This window comes from Gracilinanus agilis, chromosome 3, assembly GCF_016433145.1.
Source record: "Gracilinanus agilis isolate LMUSP501 chromosome 3, AgileGrace, whole genome shotgun sequence".
NCBI lineage: Eukaryota > Metazoa > Chordata > Mammalia > Didelphimorphia > Didelphidae > Gracilinanus > Gracilinanus agilis.
The window spans coordinates 407,928,904-407,951,725 of record NC_058132.1 but is presented as its reverse complement, the minus strand read 5'-3'; the positions used below and the strand labels follow the sequence as shown (position 1 = coordinate 407,951,725).

Below are 22,822 nucleotides of genomic sequence, written 5' to 3'. Positions count from 1 at the left end.
GTGAGAGTAGGGATGGAGAGGAGAATACTGATAAGAAGATGTGGAAATAACAGAACTTTGGAGGGATGTGACTTCTCCATCTCATAAACTGTAATAGAAGAAAGGAAAGTCAATAGATTTCAAAAGGGACCAAAGAAAAGCTAAGTAGGATCCCACCAACTAAAAATCTCCCAGGGATGTCAGCTCTGGATGTATGGGAAACTCTCAGATATAAAATCCTTAAGACACAGAAAGTAAACATTCTGACAAGAAGGAAAAGGAAAGCCATCCTAGAGAAACTAATGCAGATGCATAGCAATTCATTAAACAACTTTGTTTTTTAAAAAGATTAAGATAAGAGCAGGCAAAAGATGAGAAATTTATATGAAGAGGAATTTATACATCTTTGCAGCCCTTTTAGGAATAATATTTGCAGTGCTTCAATTCAGAATATGCCAAGCATGGTAAAAAATGCCAAGGATAACAAAAAGAGGGTTTAGGAGTTGTATTGGAGAAAAAAGAAGAGATCTAGTTGTGTAAGACAATAATACGTGATGAAGGAGAGAAGAGGTACACATCTCTTATCTTCCATTTTCTCTGTAAAGAGAGTGCTTTTCAGGCACTTTGAAAGGACAGTACAAAAAAGGGCTAATGGAGAATTGACAACCATGAAAAATAGACAGTATTCTTTTTTAGTTCTCTTTACGGGCCCCCTTTATGAGTGACAGTTCCCACATCCTCATCCTTGGATTACAAAAGAACTGATAGATGTAACTATTGAATATTTATCATCAGTATTTAAAAGACTGTGGAGAATGGATGGTGGATTCCATAGGATTGGAGAAGGGCAATTTTGCCCTTGTTTTCAAAAAAAGGGAAAAGAACGGAGCCAATAACATATAGGTCAAGGAGCCTGATGTCAATCCTGACAAAATTCTAGAATATTTCATTATATAGTTAGTAACATCTCCTAGAAAAGGAAACAGCAATCAGAAAGGACCCATAGGGATTGATGAAAAATGAATCATGACAGATTGATGATATTTCTTTTTATGAGGAGCAGCTTATTAAACTGGGAGATAAGGGAAATGCTTTACATAAGAGTTTGCCTAGAATTTTTTGTTATTGTTGTTCATTTGTTTCAGTTGTATCTGATTCTTCATGACCCATTTGGGATTTTCCTGGAAAAGATACTGGAATGGTTTGCCATTTCCTTCTCCAGTTCATTTTACAGATGAAGAAACTGAGGCCAATGAGGTTAAACGACTTGTCCAGGGTCACAAAACTAGTCAGTGTTGGAGGTCAGATTTAAACATGTCTTCCTAACTCCAGACCCAGCACTCTATCCACTGCATTGTCTGGTTATTGATTCTTTTGGAACAGATGAAGAAAAATGAGCTAAATAAAAATGTAGTTGGGAGCTGGGCTGACAAGAGGAATGGAACTAGTTGAATGTCTATACCCAAAAACTAATCACTGATGATTATTCAACATCAACTTGGTCACCAAAGGAGAACTCCAATTATTTGTACTTGATCCCATGCTGTTTGTCCATTTTATCAAAGGATAAAGGGACAAAGGGCATGGCTACAGAAAGCATAAATCTGGAGTGGGGGAAATGGCTCATAAATTGAGTTTCAGTCATAATACAAAAAGATCTTGACATCTACAAAGTTGAGTTGGATTTAGTAAGATGACATTAATAGGATTAAAAGTAAAGTCTTCACAGGATTTTTTTTTAAGCCTTTACTTTCTGTCTTAGAATTGATGCTAAGTATCATTTCCAAGGTAGAAGAATGGTAAGGATTAGGTAACTGGGATTAAATGAGTTGCCCAGGATCCCGTATTTGGGAAGTGTCTGAGGCCGTATTTGAACCCAGCCCCCCCTGCCTCCAAGCCTGATGCTCTCCTGAGTCACCTAGCTGCTCCTTACATGGTTTTTTTTTTAAATAGATTTCAAAAGTTTAAAATGAATGTATAGAGAACAGTTCACCTGAAAATTATCTGGAGTTTTAGTGCACTACAAGTTCTACATGTCTTAAAAGCATAATATAGTAGCCAAAAAAGCAATGCCACCTCAGTCTGCATACAGTGAGGTAGGTGTCCAGGAACAGGGAGGTCAATAGTCCCACTGTACTGTGTCCTGGTTAGACTCTATCTGTACTATTGTGCTCAATTCTGGATGAGACATTTTAGAAAGGACACTGGTACCGAGAGATCGTCTAGAGGAGAGGGAACATCACTCAAGAAAATCATTCTTCTTGACCTTCCTACAGCACTGGACACTGTGAACCACCTTCTCCAGGATATTTTTTCCCTCTCTGGGTTTTTGTAATTCTTACATATCTTGGCTCTTCTATATGATCACCTCTTGGCCTCTTTTGATAGATTTTCATCCATGTTGCACTCACTAACTGTGGTTGCCACCCCCCACCCCCAAAGCTCTATCATGAGTCCTTTTCTCTCTTCTCTACAGTATCTCACTTGGTAATCTTCTGGGCTCCCCTGGGTTTAGTTTTTATCTCTATATGCGTGTGATTCACAAATCACTGGGCTACAGTCCAGTAAAACCAGTTGCCAAATGGACATTTTGATTTGGATGTCCTTTAGACATCTCAAACCCAATATATACAAAAGAGAACCCTGCCAAGTTCCCTCCGCCTTCCCAAATTTCCCTATTACTGGTGAGGGCACTACCATTCTTCTAGTCACTCCCATTCATAATTTTGGCATCATTCTCCACTCCACATATGAAATCAGTTGCTAAATCTTAGCATTTCGTTCTGTAGGACATCTCTTACATCCAGTCTCTTTTCTCTACTCACATAGCCACCACCCTAATATATATCCTCATCACCTTTCAACTAGACTATTAAAGTAGCTTTCTAATTGATTTCTCTGCTTCTTCTTTCTCCATGCCAATCCACTTTACACTCAGCTGTCAAAGTGATTTTCCTAAAGTATAAGTCCAACCATGTCACACCTATTAAGTAAACTCCAGATGTTCTCTATTGCCTTCATGATCAAATATAAGGTCCTCTCTTAGGCATTTAAGGCTCTTCTTAACCTGGAACCTTCTTACCTTTCCAATCTTCTTATTTTTTATTCATTTTCACCTACCCTGGACAGCTAAGTGGTACAGTGGATAGAGCACCAGTCCTGGAGTCAGGAAGACTCAACTTCCTGAATTCAAATCTGGCCTCAGACACTTACTATGTTTGTGATCCTGGGCAAGCCGGTTAATCTTGTTTGCCTTAGTTTCTTCCTCTAAAATGACCTGGAGAAGGAAATGGCAAACCAGTCCAATATCTTTGCCAAGAAAATCCCAGATAGGGTCATGATGAGCTACACATAACTGAACAACAGCAGTAAAATAGATATCTTCAATTATTTAAAGGGCTCTCATTTGAAGAAGAATTGAACTTGTTCAGTCTGGCCACACAAGTGACTCTGGGACTGAAATTGAGAGAAAGTGAATTTAAGTTTGACATAAGGAAAAACTTCCTATCCAAAAATTGGCTGCTTCAGGAGAGAGGGAATTACCCTGCAGTGGAGACTGGAAAGTGAAGGCTGGATGAGTGCTTATTAAACATGTTGGAGAAAAGATTTTTGTTCAGATTTAGTGGAATTAGATGATCTCTGTGGTATTGTCCAAGTCTGAGATTCTTTGACTTTCATTCTATGATAACGTATATTATTTACTGGCTTCTAGAAAAGCACCAGAGTTGTGTCTACTGGTTATAATTCGAGTGCAGAAGGACATAGGAATTTCCCTTTCCATAGATCCAGCAAGTACACATTTGTACACTGCAAATGTGAATGGGAAAGAAATTAGACTGATACAAATGCATGTATAATTCTTTCTGTATCATATTTAGAATTAAAATTACAATAATGTCAACATTAGCCAGAGAGCTATGGATAAACTTATATTTTGAAAGGATCGCAATATCACAGATTTAGAGGTAGAAGAGGATCACAGAGGTTATTTAATCTAATCTAACTCCATCATTTTACAGATGAGGAATTTGAAGCCCCAAGCAATTAAGTAGCTTGCCCATTAGTGGTTATACAGGTAGCAGTTAAGTAGAAGAATGGGAATTCAAGTCTAGGTCCCCTAACTCCAAAAATTCTTTCCACTGTACCAACTTGCCTAACTCTGCCCTCACCCCCTTTAACTTTAGTCCCTTTAATGAACCACTAAAATCCTACTCATGGAGGTAGGTGACTCTGGATTCTACTAAGGCCAGCTGAGTGCAAACTTTTGCAGTACCTACATTTTACGCAAGGTGGAAAAGCTTTGAATCTATACCCAGTGAACCACTTATGTCCAGCCTAATTTTGGAAAAACTCATCTCTAGACTAGCGATCTAGAGATTATTTATTTTAGCACTAGCAAATCAAAAACTATTTACTAAGTCTATTATTTCTAAATCTTAAAGAGTAGAACTAAAGTGTTTTGAGAGACAAGGATTAAGACCAATTAATTAGCAAACTTCCTTTACTTATTATTCTTTGAAAGATCTAATATCAGTCAGACCTGCCCGATTAATGTTAACTGGCTAAGATTGTGAATATTGAGAATTTAAATGAATTGATAACATATATACATTATCTATTGCCAGTGCAAATGAGCACAAGTTCCCAGACATGCCTGAAAGAGATGACCCTGGACAAAATGCTGAGGGAAGCTATGAATAATAACAAAATTTCTTTCTGCTCAAAGATAAATAACTAATTGTGGCCCAGGGTATTCGCACCTAAGAACTTGGCAAGAATAATAAAAAGAGGGATTGTGATCTTTCAGCAGTCAGATATGCAATATTCACCTTGTTTATTGAAAATGAATTCTGAAGTACTCCCAAATCAGTCCAGCATGTTAGTTACAGGCTGTTTTTGGCAACACCTGCAGCATGTCTTGCAAAAATGGTTCAGTGAGGGACTGTTAGATGGCTCAGTGGATTGGGAGCCAGGCCTAGAGAAGGGAGGTCCTGGGTTTGAACCTGCCCTCAGATACTTCCTAGCTGTGTGACTCTGAGTAAGTCATTTAACACCAATTGCCTACCCCTTACTGAACTTTTGCCTCCTCTTCCCACCTACAGGGCTATAATCTAAGGGTATGGGCAAGATGGTTGGCATGGTTTAGAAGATATCAAAAAAGGGGCAGCAATAATAAAACTAATTAAACTCTTAAGTTTAAATGTTTTGCACAAAGGTCTGCTTTGAAAAATGATTACTGGATTACTCTAAAGTCTTTTTTTTTTTTTATCAACATGAACTCTTGTTTCTGTTGGGCGAAATTCAAAAATGTCAAAACATTAAAGCTAGCTGAAAAATGCTTAAAAGCTGCAAATCTTTTTTTTTAACGCATCAGGTTACACAGTTAAGGGACATTTGGCAGAAACAAAAATGTTTTAAAAGTTACCTACTTAGAGATCTGACTCATTTAATCTATCTTCTTTTGGAAAAACATGAAAATGCCCCAAAATAAAAGTCTCCTCCCTCTGGAATAGCTCACAACTGGAGCATTCTATAGGCTGATCCAGATTCTGCAGCAGAGAGAAGGTGAAGGAGCTTATCTTTAAAACAAATTAAAGCAGGATACTGGAAGAAAAAAAAACATTTCATCACTGACCAACATCAATAATGGTCTGATGAATACATATGCTTATCTGATAATTAAATATTGGATACATTTCTGGCTTACAAAGTATTTTTGAAAAGTAGACTAGCACACATACTAGAATAAATTAATATCTGCTAAATTGAGCTGAAGCTCCTGGAATTTATGTGTAGAAAATGGTAAGACTAGTGGCTGCTAGGTGACAGAGTGGTTTGAGAGTCAGATGCAGAGATGGGAGGCCCTGGGTTCAAATCTGGCTTCAGACATTTCCTAGCTGTCTGATCCTAGGCAACTCACTTAACCCCCACTGCCTAGCCTTTATCACTCTTCTGCTTGGAACCAATATACATTAATGATTCTAAGACCGAAAGGGTTTAAAAAATAAAAAGAAAGAAAGAAAAGGGTAAGACTATAATCTAATCCAAGCATGTGAGATTAGGCCAGTAAGGAAAAAAATCTCCAACCTTTTCTGAATCCAGTCCTACCAAAATCAACTCATATAGGGCTATAAGCATGATCATTAAAGTAGCAAGAAAAGAAATGCTTATGGAAAAAAAAGTTTGCTGTGATTGAGATGAGTTCTCTAGGATCAGAATAAACAAGAGTGCAGATATTATGTATTATAGGCTCTCCCCAAAGTCTTAGTGCAGTTTTAAAGTTTAATAGCTTAATTAATATGCAATATAAGGTGCAATATTAATAATATTAATATAGTCAGTGATACTATGTGATTATAACATTTTAATAAACATAGTATCCCCAAAGTCTTAGTACAGTTTTAAATTTTATTAGTATAAATTACGGGGTGTCCCAAAAAATCTTTATGTAGTTTTAAGTATTAATTCCTTAAAAAGTTTAAGCTTTAACAGCTTGAAACCACACTAAAATTTTTGGAATACCTTGTATCTTGTAAATGCTACAGGAATCCTATTTTCCATTTAAGGATATTTGGGAAAAGGTGGGGAAAGTATAATATGGGAAGTTAAGGTACAAATGTTTGGGTTTTTTTAAACATTTACCTTCTCTCTTGATTCAAAAGCAAAAAAGGAGCAAAGGCTAGGCAATTGGGGTTAAGTGACTTGCCCAGGGTCACACACTTAAGAAGTGTCTGAGGCCAGATTTAAACTCAAGTCCTCCTGACTCCAAGCCTTGCACCGTATCTACTGTGCTACCTAGCTGCTACTATGAATGTTTTATTAATGAAACAATTTGGGTTTTGCCCATTCCAAAACTATTTTAAAAAGAATACAAATTGAGAAGCAATGTTGTTGCTAAAAGGACATTACTTCTTCCCCCCCCCCAATATTTATTTTTTCCCACATTACTTTATTTTATTTTATTGGAATATTTGTTCATGGTTGCATGATTCATGTTCTCTCCCTCCCCTCTTCCCTCTCCTGTCCTGGAACTGACAAGCAATTCCACTGGTTTATTATACATGGAAGACATTATTTCTTAAGTGATTGTACTGAATTAACCAGAATCTGGAAAGACCCAACACCATTCTATCTTATTGCAAGGGCACTTCAAAGAAAAAAGAAGAAGCAAGAAGAAGCAAAACAAGTGCTATTTCCTAATATCTTTATTATTTTGGATATACATCTAGAAATTACCATACAGATACATAGTCTGACTAATTACTAGCAAGAGAAAGAACTAGTCACTTCGAGGACACACGACCTAGTTTGTGGGGTTAAATGGTTGCCAAAGTTTTGCTAGAATCAGGACAAGTCAGTATATTTTGAGGGCTTCTAAGTCCTTAGATTTAGATCACCACACTTGGCTATATTAATTTTACCTACATTTGCTTGTTCTTTTATACCTCATCCATTCACTGCCAATCTGATTGCTAAAAAAAAACTCTTTTAAAACAAATGTTGACTGAAGAGGAGACTTGCTTATCTGATCTGAATATAATAACTGGGGACAAAGAAAGAAAAAAAGTCTTTCTGGGATTTCTGGGAAGACAGGACAGAGAAGAATGGTTGGCTTGTCACATGTGGACTTCGGAAGAATGTTATTATTACATTTTCCTACATGATTTCACCCTACAAGAGGGGCAAGGGATATAAAAAAAGAGTCCAAGAATTTACTCTTACCACAGGCATAGCCCACAGTGAGGTATTTTTTCACTCCTGGCAGACAAGGACTTCCAAAATGGTGATTGTTGACAATGATTTTGCATCTCTGCTTTCCATAGCACCTCTTGGATAACACATCTAAGGCTGAATAAGATAAGCAATCTGTAAGAAAAGAAGCAGTTACACAAGTTTTAGGCCTACTTTTCAGCTTTTTGCAAGTATGATCCTCACAACCACCCAAGTCACTTACTTCTGTTTGCTTCAGTTTCTTCATCTCTAAAATGAGCTGGAGAAGGAAATGGTAAACCCCTCCAGTATCTGTACCAAGAAAACCCCAAATAGCGTCATGAAGAGTTGGACAAGACTGAAATGACTCAACAACAATAATTTAGGAGATAAAATTAGGAGCTAGGCAATATCTCTTTCCTGTTCTTTAAATCAGTTCCATCCCTTATTACCAGTTCTGCCCTCTGAAGCCACACACACAATCTAATACTTCTCTTACTAATAACTTACACTATGAAGTGCTTTGCAGTTTATAAATGACTTTTACATGTATTATCTTATGTGATCCTCACAACAGCCCTCTGATAGAACAAATACTACAATCCTGATTTTATATATTGGAAAATTGAGGATCAAAGGGAATAAATAATTCCCAAAGGTAATATGGATGGTAAATATAGAAACCAAACATGTGTTCTTCCTCAAAGTACAGGGTTGTTTTTGTTTTGTTTTGTTTTGATTACACCAAATGAATAAAAGAAAGAATGAGAAGAGAACTTCAGTGCCCAGGAGATGGGAAGTTGGGAATACAAAGACACAATCTCAGAATCTGAGAATGGACAGTGAGAGACAAGTGAGAAAATGGAGAAAGAATACATAATATCATTTATAGAGTGGAAAGTCAAAATATTAACAGCAAAGATGTGTCTACCTTTTCTTTAAAAAAGGCTTGAGAGATTAAACAGAGCAAGAGATGAGGAGTTTTGGATACACATTATGAGTATGAAATAGAGGTATGAGATGGTAGTAATTGGGGTTTCAGTTATCCAGATATCTTAGTCAATCAATCAATATTTATTAAGCATCTATTATATGGAAGTGCTGTGCTAAGCAGTTGGAATATAAGAAAGGCAAAAGACACCTTAAAGTTCTCTCTGACAAAAATGGAACAATAACTTTTGGATTTGATTTAATGACATTTTCATTGTTCTAAAGGTGGAAGAAACAACAAAGGGGAAATCTATCCTGGATCTAATTCTCATTAGCAGGATAGAACTAGTTTTAAGACTAGCTATGAGAAAAGGTAAGAAAAATGGGAGTTCCTGGAGAAGAGTTGAAAAGCCAAAGGTGGAAAGTAGCCAGTGAAGACTTTGGGGAGACTCAAGGAAAGAGGAGTGGTTCTTCTTTTTTTGTGGTTTGGCAAGGGCTACCTCCAAGCTGTGTCTAAAAAGTGAGACCTTAATGAGTTGGAGCTGGAAGGAAGCATGTATTTCCTGCAGGAGCAGTCAGTAGCTCATGAAGAAAAGCTGAAGTGCCAAATGTTCACTTTATGTTGAAGATTGGTCGAGTGGAAAACATGAAAAAAAAGAGATGCCTGACAAAAAGTAAGATTACAGTGTAAATCAGAGCTCACTGTGAAAAGGAATTATTGGCCTGGATAAACTGGGCTGGACTAGCTAAAACAAAGAGGTCTAAAGCAAACTAATATGGCAGAATGAACGAATGAAAAAAAGTTTTTCCAGAGTCAAAAAGGGCCTGGGAATTAGGGAGGGAATGAGGCAGCAGGCTAGAAGTGGACACTTTCTAGAAACTATGTGGTTGGCAAAGTCCTTTCACACATACTCTTTCATTTAAGTCTCACAATAATCTAGGGGAGGTTATTTTTTAGGCAATAAATAATAATGCCTAGTGAGGATTGCTGTTTGTCCTTTGTTTTTGAAGAGGACCAATGACATCACAAGTGTGATGTCTTGACTTGCTCATGATCTGGATTTAAGTGATGCAGAGTTGCACCAAATCCTCATCCTCACTCTCTCTTCCAGAGTCACTGAAATCCAGTGTGAAGACAAAATTCAGGACAACTGGCAATGCAGTGGATGACCTTGGCATCTTTAATGTCTGACCAAGCTCTAAGCACTCCATAGCCCCTGCTTCAGCCACCTTTATGGCCACTAGAACAAGCTATTCTTTTAGTCTGTCCATTTAGCCTGGGGAAGATTTCACATGCTTGGGGAAGAAACCCCCCTAACTCACCAATGGGTGTCAGTTATCCTCAGTCTGGTTCATCCCATATGCTGAGATGGTTTTATCAGGATTTGTCCAGTTTGCATGCTACAGCTTCTTGGAGCTGAGAGAGCTGGGTAACAGGTGGACACCAAAGGTGGATGAGCAACCCTGAAAAGGGCTTTAGTGAGTCCTCACACCAGAGGGGCTAGTCTTCCCTGAATACCCCATACACCCAGCTTAGTGAAAGATATATATGATCAAAAGATTATTGCTTTAGAGCAGGAGAAGAGGGCCTGTCCAAGGCATTGTGCTGAAAGTTTTACAAATATTATCTTGTTTGATTGTCACAATGATCCTGTGAGGTAGGTAGTAGACGATATCTAGCCTCTAGATGAGCAAATTGAGGAAGAGAAGAAAGAAGTTAAATGACTTGGCCATTATCACAAAGGTAGAAGTAGAACCAAGATCTAAATGTGGATACCTTGACTCCAAATCCAAGGCATTTAAGCAAAGGCTTTCCCTAAATATGCACAAGAAACTTCTGGTTAACTGACCTTAATGAACTGGAATCCAATCAATTCACGCCAGTTTTGACTGTTTGAACTGATCGTAATTACATGAGTGTGTGTTATATCATTATATAATATAATTATCAGAAGCAGAGGCATGAATAATCCAAAAAGAAAGAAAATTTAAAAGTCACTGATATTTGACTCTAGATTATATTTATAGACTTTAATAACTGACAGCAATAGAGAGCATTACATATATGATCTCATTTTATACTCAAGATAACCCTGTGAGATAAGTACAACCAGTATTATTACCACTTCTTTACAGATAAAGAAATAGGAGTTCAAAGAACTTCGGACTTTCCTACAAACATACATACATGCATACATAGGGCTGGTTAAGTGTTAAGAGGTACATTTTTTTAAACCCTTACATTCCATCTTAGAATCAATACAAACTATTTGTTCCAAGGCAGAAAAGCAGTAAAGACTAGGCAATTGGGATTAACTGAGTAGCCCAGGGTCCCAGAGGTAAGAAGTGTCTAAGACCACATTTGAACTCAGGACCTCTCTTCTCCAGGTCTGGTTCTCTATCACTAAGCCACCTAGCTTCCTCAAGAGGTACAATTTGAACTCAAGTATCTCTTGACTTCAAGTCTAGGGCTTTTATCATTATTCTATACTCCTTAAATATTTTTATTTGATCACAAAAAAGCTCCATTTTTAAAAAATGAAACCACATGATTAAATCCTGATTTGGAAGTCCCCAGAAAGCTGCTCTGTTTCCCCATCTTTTCTCTCCACTCAATTCGAGTTGGGAAGCCACAATGGGAATAACTCAGAGGGTAAGGAGGCTCTACCCCAGCTTTGCCATTAATAAGCTAATAACTCTGGCCAAGTCTCTTAGGCTCTCTGAAGCAGAGATGTCAATGAAGCAAGAAGAGTCAGTGCAACATGTCTAAACTTCAAAGAACGATTTGCTGGAGATAAAACTCTGTGGGTAACTTGTCCACAGATAAATAACAGGACTGCCAGTGGAGATAGATTACCAGGAATTACTGGGAAGAAAGGATTTTTTTCTACAAAGTTGCTTTTAGGATCTTATGGTTAGTGTCTAAAAGAATACACCCAAAGGATTTGGTTTTTAAAATCCTTTCTTATAAAGGTTCATTTATTTATTTGTTTGTTTTTTATTTCTCACTAAATGCAATAAACTCAACCCCAAAAGAATAAGCTGTTATTAAATAAACCTTTAAGTTGTTGAAAGGAAGAAGCATGCAACTGAGCCACTGTCATTTTGTGTCCCTTATCTTTGGAGACTCAATGGATAGAGCAAGACTGGGAGTCAGGAAGATCCAAGTTCAAAGGCTACTTCAGATATTTACTAGCTATGTGATCTTGAGTGAATTATTTAAGTCATCTCAGTTCCCTTATCTGTAAAAATTGAGACTAAAAACTAACAGCATTTATCCACAAGTGTCCCAACTCCTTCCCAGCCTCCCTACATCACACAAGGTATCATCTGAGAGATAGACATGTTCATATAAATTAAGTCTTTCATGTTTTCATCTTTCAGTTCACTCAATAGAGGTAACATTTACTATTTATGCTTCCAATATGTTCTCTTGCTTCTACTCATTTCATTGTTCAGTACTGCATGTAGTCCTTTCCAAGTTTTTTTTTAAATTAGCCTGTTCATCACTTCTTATGGCACACCAGTATTCCTTCACAATCACATGCCAAAATTTTTGCAAATCTTAAAGCACTATATAAATGCCATCTATTACTTTTTATCCATAGTTTACTTCTTTTACATTTTTTAAAATTTATTTGTTACATTAAATACCTAGGTAACTCCCACTCTCCTTGCTCTCTTCCCATTAGAGAAGGTATCATATATGAAAAAAAGTTTTATATATATATATAAAATTATGAATTATTTATTTCTATTTATCAGTTCTTTTTCTGGAGGTGTACATATATAAGTTATTCTTCAAACAACATTACAGTTACTGTCTGTAATGTTCTCTTGGTTCTACTTGTTTCACTCTTCATAATTCCATGTAGGTCTTTCCATGTTTTCCAAAATTAATCTGCTTAACATTTCTTACAGCATAGTAGTACTCCATCCCAATCATATGCCACAACTTGTTTAGCCATTCCCCAATTGATGGGCATCCTCTCAATTTCCAGTTCTTTGCCACCACAAAAGAGAGCTGCTACAAATATTTTAGAACATATAGCTTCTTTTCCTTTTTTCCTGATCTACTTAGAAAATAAATGTAAGAGTGGTATAGCCAGGTCAAAAAAGTGTACTCAGATTTGTAATTTTGACATAATTTCAGATTGCTATTGTATGAAATTAACCTTAAAATATAATTCATAGTTGGCACATGCGCATTAAAGTAGGAAAATGAATGACAGTGCAGTTTTTGACTTCTGGAATGGGATGATGAAAGCCCCCCTGCATGGCCGCTGACCCCTTGGTGTGATGTGATTATGTGCCAAGATGTCAGAACACACGCCCTAGACTATCCAATCAAAAATTGAGTAGGTGTAATATTAGGGCAAGATATAAGAGCCAGGACAAGAGAAAACTCTGGCTCTTTGGCTCTGGTCCCTTCCTGAACTCAAACCTGCTTCGTGGCTCCTGCCTACCTTTCTAATCTTAGTTCCAAGTATTGCTCTTAATGTACCCTTTGAAGATTTTATTTTCTCCCTTCTTTTTTTTGTTGTTCAAATGGAGATATGGGAATTTGTTTTGTTGGTGAATTTTCTTTTTTCCTTGATAATGTCCAGTGGTCTTTCAGTCATGTCCAACTCTTCATAACCCCATTTTGAATTTTCTTGGCAGAGATCTTAGAGTGGTTTGCCATTTCCTTCTCCAGCTCATTTTACATATGAGGAAACTGAGACATAGGTGTAAATGACTTGCCCAGGACCACATAGATAAAAAGTCTCTGAGGACAAAATGTGAACTAAAAAAGATGAGTTTTCCTGATTCTAAGCCTGGCACTCTCTCCACTGTGCCACCTAGCTGCCCCTTAATATACTCTTCTATCAAACTAGCCTACCATATGTCCGCTCTATGGGACCTTCCATCACCTATCTCCATTTTTGCACATATGGCTCTCCGTGTCTCAAATGTATTCTCTTTACTTTCATCTGAAATAATACCGAAATTCCTTCAAAACACAGGTAAGATGCCATTTCCCATATGGAACTACTCCTGATCCCTCCAGGCTGTGTGTCTGTGTGTTTGTGTGTGTGTGTGTGTGTGTGTGTGTGTGTGTGTGTGTGTGTGTATCTTTTGAAATGAATTTTTATATATTTTGTATTTACTTTTCTGCTTATGAATTCTACATCATATTCCCTCACCCTCCAGTAGAATATGAACTCTTTAAAGCATTTGGGTCTTTGTAGTCCTAGAACCTAATATAGTACCTTACACAGGAGAGCTTAATAAATATGTATTGAACTGAGGAGAGACTGAGTAAAACCACAGCACATTCTCATAGATAATACTATAGTGATCTGGGGAGCACTCAGTTATGGTCCTATGCCTGCTGCCTTGTTTCTCTTTTAAAAAAAAATTGTTTTCTACTCCTGGGCTAATATTTGTGCAATTTCTTCTTGGCAGACTTTCAAGTTGTTGGATGATGTGTTTTTCGAACACGTGATAACAAGATATTTCAACCACTTCATTATCATTATTTTTGGCTACTGTTTAATTCTGAGACTTAAGTTAGCAGTACTTTACAACCTATGTTTATAGAGATAATTGGGCCAGGCCCTCCTCATTGGGAAGCTCTTGGTAGTAGAAACCACTGGCTCCTTGATCTTTGAAAGAAAATTCAAGCCTGCCCACACTTGGCCTTGAGATGAGACTCAATGAGGCCTTTGATGATCACTGTTTGATTTTTCTCCCTCTTTTCTTACAGGAAATAGCAGATTGCCTGGAGCTTCCTAGAAAATAGCCCTGCTAAAGAAAATGAGGCGCAGCCTACCTGCCCATTGAATTTGCCAAATACTTTGCATGTTCATGTCTCCAGGACTGCTTGTTTTTGCTATCTCCAAGCTAGAACCTCGATTAAGTCAGCATTTATCTTTGTCCAAGGCAAGTTCTTTGGTCCCATCTTGGCCCATCTGCTGCTCTTCAACTGATTAGTTGTGTTTCAATGCAAAGGCCTTGGGCAGCCTTTCAGCAATCTCCTACAGATCTCATGATGAGGTATCTGATCTTCATTTTGTTTGAGCCTGCACAGCACCAGAATGTTGTTTTTAAAAGGCCCTTTCCACAATAAAAATGAAGCCAGAGAAAATGTTCTGTTGTATAGAGCCTCACCAGTGATCTGCAAGCTATTTTCCATAGAACTAGATTAGTTGTAAATCTTGCTGTTTCTATACTTAATAAATAAAGATTGTATTTGTATATCTGTATATCTATATCAATTCGGATGGCAATTTGGAACTATGCCCAAAGGGCTTTAAAAAACTTTTGATCCAGCCATACCACTGCTGGGTTTATACCCAAAAGAGATCATAAGGAAAAAGACTCATACAAAAATATTTATAGCCGCGCTCTTTTTGGTGGCAAAAAATCGGAAAATTAGGGAATGTCCTTCAATTGGGGAATGGCTCAATAAATTGTGGTATCTGTTGGTGATGGAATACTATTGTGCTCAAAGGAATGATGAACTGGAGGAATTCCATGTGTACTGGAATGACCTCCAGGAATTAATGCAGAGTGAAAGGAACAGAACCAGGAGAACATTGTACACAGAGACTGATACACTGTGGTAAAATCGAATGTAATGGACTTCTCTACTAGCAGCAATGCAATGATCCAGGGCAATGCTGAAGGACTTATGAGAAAGAACACTATTCACATTCAGAGGAAGAACTGTGGGAGTAGAAACACAGAAGAAAAACAACTGCTTGATCACATGGGTCAATGGGAATATGATTGGGGATATAGATTCTAAACGATCACCTAATGCAAATATCAATAATCTGGAAATAGGTTCTGATCGATGACACATGTAAAACGCAACGGAATTGCTCATTGGCTAAGGGGGGGGGTGGAAAGAGGGGAGGGAAAGAACATGAATCATGGAACCATGGAAAAATTTTCTCAATCAATAAAATGTTTTCAATGCAATTAAAGTCTCTTCAAAAATATCTATATTGGGGGCAGCTGGGTAGCTCAGTGGATTGAGAGCCAGGCCTAGAGACGGGAGGTCCTAGGTTCAAATCCAGCCTCAGACACTTCCCAGCTGTGTGACCTGGGCAAGTCACTTGACCCCCATTGCCTACCCTTGCCAATCTTCCACCTATAAGTCAATACACAGAAGTTAAGGGTTTAAAAATTAAAAAAAATATCTATATCAATTCAAATGTTTTTTTAAAGTTCTTTTAAAAAAATTACTCTGTTTTCTCCTCCTTTTACAGTTTTTGCCAAATAAAGCAGCAGTACCATAAAGACTTGTTTCAAAGATGCTACCTTGGGACAGGTAGATGGCACAGTAGATAGAGTGCCAGGCCCAGAGATGGGAAGTCCTGGGTTCAAATCTGGTCTCAGACACTTCTTAGCTGTATGATCCTGGACAAGCCACTTAACCTCAATTGTCTAGCCCTTACTTCTCTTCTGCCTTGGAATCAATACTGTGTAAATAGAATTTTTTCCATTATTTTTTGCAATGATATATATATATATATATATATATATATATATATATATATATACACATTTGCTGTAATATTACTGCTTACTCACAAGGTTTAGACTTTGGGAACTTGCCATATATTGTTAAATGTTATGGGACTGTGATTAATGCTTCTGTCTGATTCCAGGAGAAAAGAACACATGAGCCGTTAATAGTGCTAAGAAAGCACAAGGTCATGGAGACCAACCGACCAATCCAATGGGATTGATGAGAACATCTGCACAGTGCCAAGAAGCACAAGGTCAAAGGGACATACATATACAGGTGGGATTGAGGTACTCCCACGCCAACACTGAGGACTTGAACTCAGTGTAAGAATCGAAGCTGCAACGCTTAACATATGTTAAGACATAGGACTCTCCGAATTACACTGCCAGTCAGGTACCGCAGGTTGGCTCTCATCTGGCTCACCCATATATATATATTCCTGAGAATGAAGGGAATGACAGGCACTTCCCTTGCATATAAATCTGGTCCTTTTTTCTTTCTTATAGAATGGCAACTTCCTGTAGTCTTAACTGCAAATGGGTAAGTGCAGTATTACTGCATTGTGTCCTACAGACTAGTAGGATGGGAATTATAATTGATTGGACCCAAATACAAGGGCCTGTTATAAAATTATTTTGTTTTCTTCAAAAAACTTTATATACATAGCTTTTGATATTTTGATTTTGATTTTAATGCCTTTTCTTTTTCAAAAGTTTCAATTTTCTTCTATTTGATTTTTATATTTTTTTTCTTCTTTTTCTTTTGAATTTACTCATACAACCCCATGACTCAACTATATATCTTGAGCTGATCTGGGTATTTCTTTCTAAATATCCACATCAGGGGGGATTGTATTTTTTATAAAATCCAAGATTTTATTGTATTTTATTATATCCAAGATTTAATTTTGATTTTGTTTGAGAAAAATTCTCAGGGAAAGAAACTTGCTGATTCCTTAATCCAGAGAATGAATTGTTTGCAGAGAGATGCCTGAAGATCCTACATTTAATCGAGAGATCCAGAATGAACTTTGGGTTACAATTGATTGAACTGATGGGGTTTGTTGCATCCAGCGATCCAGAATGAACTTTGGGTACTAATGAATGGACTGATGGGTTTTGAACAGCTACTTTAATTGTACATGTTATACCAATAGAGGACTGTCCCCAATTGGTTTCTTGTCAATGCGCTAAGCAAACATTGGTTTTGCTTTCTCTCTTTTCCATTTTCCTCTTATCTCTAACTATTGTAGTTAGAAGACCTTTGTGGGTATAAGATGTTTGTGTAACATGATCACTTGGGGTGACTAGGCACCCAATGATCATCAGGGGGATTGTGTAAATGGAATTAGCTCTAGTCCATTCCTAGTTAAATTCCTACTTAACCTAGGCATAGAAATGACGTCACCCTCACCTCCCTTAGTGGGAGGGGAGACGAGCTACCCACACATGACAATAAGTAACAAATCAAGAACTAGGTACGGCCCTTTGGGCCGTCCAAAATCAGTGTAGAGGCTGCCATTTGTCCACTTGAATTAGAGGTGGACCCACAGGAAGTGATGAGAGACACTATCTCTTTAAGTAGGTTGGTTACTTCCTGGGGAGGCAGTTCCGGCTCTGAACATGGTGCTGACGGATCTCGGAGGAGACCTCAGGCTGCTTCCACTCTGAATGGTCATGTGGGTAAGTTAGGCTGACTTCCTTGGCCTACCTGGGCCGCTTCCAAACTCTGCCTTAAGTAGGCACTAGCCTACCTGGTTGCTAGGCCTTGTGGCTTGTAGCTTCATTTATTTAGCCTTTTAACCTTCTCTCTAGTCCAGGCATTCGCAGGCCTGGACTAGCCCCTTCCTTTCTCTTTATTCCTATACCTTCACCTTCCTAGTTGTAAATAAACTTGCCTCAACCCGATGCTGACTTGGGTCTGATTTAATTATGGAATCAATCTGAACTGTTGATTCCTGGTGGCCACGTTTTAAATACATATCTATAAAATACCTAAATTTCCCTCTTACAATACTTAGTATTGATTCTAAGACAGAAGGTTAAAAAAAAAGATGCTACTTTAATTTTGGTATGAGATATGGTTTATCCTACTGTCTATGCTAGTTCTGTGGCTGTGGACAAGCCAATGAGCCTCAGTTTCCTCATCTGTAAAATGGGCATAAAAATGTGTGTGCGAATATCTATTTCATAAAGGGTTGTTGTGAGGGTCAGTGATATAATGAATTTTATAATAAAACATTTTGTAAACTTAAAGTCATGGATGTCAGCTATTACTTTCTGGCCAAAATCTGACCTTTTAAAATGATTTAACACTGAAAATATCCAACACTTTTTGGCTGGCTCTTATTAATGATTTGTACAAAGTCAACTGACCATGAAGTCAAAGAAGAGCAGAGAATGAATGTTTTCAATTTTTCCCATAAATTGCTCATATGGTTTTATTGCTTTTAGCTTATGTCTTCTTGGATCCTTAACAAACAAGCCCCTCTTTCTAGAGTTTTTTAAGACTGTACCAATTCAAGATGTTCCTGTACCTAGTGGCAGTCATGCCATGGTAAAAAAGAATGAGCATGTTTCATTCATCCAGAATGATGGCTTCATTTGAAAAGTGCCTCATTAGATGCCAATGCTTGCTTCTGTTTTATTTTGTATTTTAGCAGCACTGATTTTTTTTTTAAAAACCTTTACTTTCTGTCTTAGTAAAATGGAGTTAAGTGACTTGCTCAGGGTCACACAGCTGAGTCCAGATTTGAACCAGGACCTCCCATCTCCAAACCTGCTGCTGTATCCACTATGCATTGATTTTTAATTTTTTCAAGACTCCAGTCCTTTCTGAATCAGTAGTTTTTGTCCTAATGCCTGTCCCTCGTGTATTTCCTAGTACTTATCTATTAATCTGACTTCCTGATTTTTCTGCTCAGATTCTGTTCTGTAACAGATTTCTAAATTCACCATTTCTCAACTAATAGAAGAGCTCTTCCTACTTGCCAGGTGAGACTAATAGATCCAGAATTGGGTGGGACCACAGAGACCATCTAATCCAACCTCTTCATTTTATAGATGAGGAAACTAGGAACTTAAGTGGTTAAGTGACTTGCCCAAGGTCACACAGGTAACTTGGAAGTGGTAGTGAGGAAAACGCCCTGGAATTTGAATACAGGTCTTCAATTCTACAGCCAATGGTTTGTTTCACTATAACATGTTGCTCACATCCACTAATCCTTAACAAAGACTAGATACTTTTTTAGAGGAAAAGGTTGAAAATCCTAAATTCTGACACTGAGTAGATGTCAGTCCCAAATTACAAAACAAATTCCCAGTTAACATGAATACTTGATGGAATTTCAAACACAAGACAGGTTTTGTGATGCTCAAATCTGCACTTTTAACCTGAGGATGCCTTTACAGACTGCGGAACAATTTACAGGAAATGGAACTATTTCCTCTCTTTTCTGCTGATTTTTTTCTGTTATTCCAAGAACTTCTTATAAATTTAAGATAGAGTTAATCTCCAGAGAATGTGCTTTATATACATTTTTTTTTCTTGGGAGACCAAGGGTTTAATTTATTTTATCTCAGGTCTTAGTACATTTTGACAAAGTCAACACTCACCGAATTGAGGAAGGGAATCTGTTTCAAAAGAGCAGATGTCCTTCTCAGCTGCTGTTCTACCATAAGTTGCTGAATAAATGTTCAGAAACTTTGCCTCATGGCAGTGAAGTTTCAGTTCCTGGTTTTCACAGACAGTTTTGGTTTTGAACTCATCTGAAACCAAAACAAGATGAGGAAGGTACCATTAGAAATGAATTCGAAATTATTATATATATTAAATTAGAAATTTTTTCAACTGTCTGCACAATTCTTGGTCCTGCCATCCAAACAGTGAATGAAAGACTTGATGATTCCTAGCATCTTTTATTCCCCTTTCTGCCAATTATTGCCAGAGGTGATAGAGTAGGAAGATCCTTCAAAGGATCTGTGATCTGACTGATACAGGTACTCCTTCCACTGGGGAAGATCATAATTCATTTATCCATAGCTTTTCATCCTGTCCAATTTTTGTTCATGTCCTTCCATAAATCCTTCAAAGGAGACCTACTCAATTAGTCAAAAAGCATTTTTTAAACTCAAAGATATTTTATTTTCCCAAGTACATGTAATAACAGTTTTCCACATACATTTTCCAAAATGACAAGATCCAAATTATTTTCCTCTCTTTCTTTTCCCCTCCTTCTTAGAGATGATAAGCAATTTGATCTGGCTTACATACATATTAGCATGCAAAACATTTCTACATTGGTCATTATTGTAAGTAAATACTCGTATAAGACTAAGATCCCAAAATAAAAACACAAAAAACTAGAATGAAAAAATATTATGTTTTGGTGTACATCTGCCTTTAACAGTTCTTTTTGTAGAGGGGATAGCATTCTTTGTCATATGTCCTTCAGAACTGTCCTAAGAATAGCTAAGTCTTTCACAGTTGATCATTGTACAATATTGCTGTTACTTTGTACAGTGTTTTCCCAGTTCTGCTTATTTCCCTCTGTATTAGTTCATGTAGATGTTTCCAGTCAAAAAGCATTTATTACATGCCCACTCTATGCCAGGAACTCTCAGAAACTGTTTTCCTGATTCTGCTCATTTCATTCTGAGGATGTGAACTAGCAACTGCTTCTGTAGGCACTGTAGCACCTGCCTCCTCTCGGTAGCAATAGCTACCCAAGACCCCAAAAAGAAAGTTCTAATCACCAAAGTCCTTGGCATTGTCATCTAATTCAAAGTCGGAAATGGACGATGTAATCTGTCGAAATGACGTGAAAGTAGATGCATTACCATTCACTTTAAAATGATGGCACCATAATGTCTCTTGGACCTTTCTTTAGATCTGATATGCCACTGAAACCTACTACATATTCTGCCTTGTCTTATTAGGATGTGAGCTCCTTGAAAGCAGGAACTAGAGGCAGCTAGGTAGTTCAGTGGATAGAGAGCCAGACTGGACATGGGAGATCCTAGGTTCAAATTTGATCTCAGACATTTCCCAGATGTATGACCCTAGACAAATCATTTAATCCCAGTTACTTATCCCTTACCACTCCTCTGCCTTGGAACTGACAGTATTGATTCTAAGCCAGAAGGTAAGGGTTAAAAGAAAAGAAGACAGCAGGGGTTTTTTGATTTTCATATAAATATATATATATACATATATACACACGTATGTATGTATGGGTATACATACATCTATATATATGTTTGTATACATACATACCTACAATTTTATTTTTAAAATTAATTTTAGTCCTGAATTCTCTCTCTCCTTTCAGACTCTCCTCCACCCATTGAGAAGGCAAGCAAGATGATATCAATTACACATGTGAAATCATGCAGAACCTGTTTCCATATTAGCCAGTGTTGCCAAAAACCAAACAAAATGTGACTTGCTTTTTAGTTTGTATTTTTCCAATACTCAGGATAGTATTTTGTATGTAGTTAAGTGCTTACTGCATATTTTTTCATTCATTCTCTCAACAAGGTTTTTTCCAATGTATATATAAAGGGAGATGAAAAGATGTTAATAGATTATTATTATTATTATTATTATTATTATTAAACTCTTACCTTTTGTGTTAGAACCAATACTATATTATGTATTGATTCCAAGGCAGAAAAGCAGTAAGAATTAGGCAATTAGGGTTAAGTAATTTGCCCAGTATCACAGAGCTAGAATGGTTGGAGGCCATATCGAGGACTTTCCATCTCCAGGCCTGACTCTCAACCCACTAAGCCACCTTGTTGTCTGTATGTTGCTGTATTATGAACAAGTTATTAACACTTGGCGATACCTTTACAAAGTATATGACCCCATTGGTTCATTGGAGATCTTTAAATGACAACTCATTTATCAGTTAGAGGCTATTTTGGAGGAGACTTCTACGAGAGGTCAATGTGGTAGGAAGGGGGATTTCTCTTCCCATTGCCTCTATCAGAGGACCTACTTGCCAACAAGCAGTCACTCCATCTGGTACTTGGAGCATCCCAAGAGGAGAGTTTGAGACACAGTTGAGGGAATAGAGATGCAAGTTCCAGACAGACACAAATTTAGAGGAAGGATCATTTGAGCTTGAAAGACATTTCAATGTGTGTCACTTCTGTCAGAAAAGAAGGCTAGTTACAGACTCAAGAAAGAGCCAGCCCTGATGATTGAGAATTGGATGCTTTGTAAGTTTCCACAAATGAAAAAGAACTTCAAAGCCCAGCAATACCAGCAGAGTGAGTAGCCTTGACCATATATGCTCTCCCTACATGTGTACCTCGATACCCCTGTACTCTGAGTTTGAACCCACTTTCCCTAAGGATGTTGTGTGTTTTGGGAGACTTGACCCCAGGTTTGTGGGATAAATATTATATAGCTATTGCCGTCTTGTAAATAGTTTTCTTAAAAAGGAATTGTGCCTGCTGACTGAACAGTGACCTATAGTACTGAACTGTGACCGAACTCCAGAGAGTAATATCAGCATCTGAAAGTAGTCACCCTGCCCCAAAGACCCAAAGACTGCAAACTTGTGAAGCTCAGTTTCCAATTCTCAGTTGCCAAGGATAGCTCCTTCTTGAGTACATAGCTCTCTTCCTTAACAAATATAAATGCAGAATGAGTAACTTATCAAACACATTATTA

The 22,822-nt window shown here is 37.5% G+C and overlaps 1 protein-coding gene across 3 annotated transcripts in view; it reads right to left on the bottom strand.

The window, feature by feature from the left end:
- EVA1C (eva-1 homolog C) overlaps positions 1–22,822 on the bottom strand; it is an 80,980-nt gene that overhangs the window by 18,268 nt on the left and 39,890 nt on the right. For all 3 annotated transcript variants that reach the window (XM_044670204.1, XM_044670205.1, XM_044670206.1), the window contains 2 exons: positions 19,756–19,908; positions 7,702–7,845 (listed from right to left, as the gene is read on the bottom strand). In XM_044670204.1, coding sequence (XP_044526139.1) covers positions 7,702–7,845; positions 19,756–19,908 — 297 coding nt within the window. The remainder of the gene's footprint in view (positions 1–7,701; positions 7,846–19,755; positions 19,909–22,822) is intronic.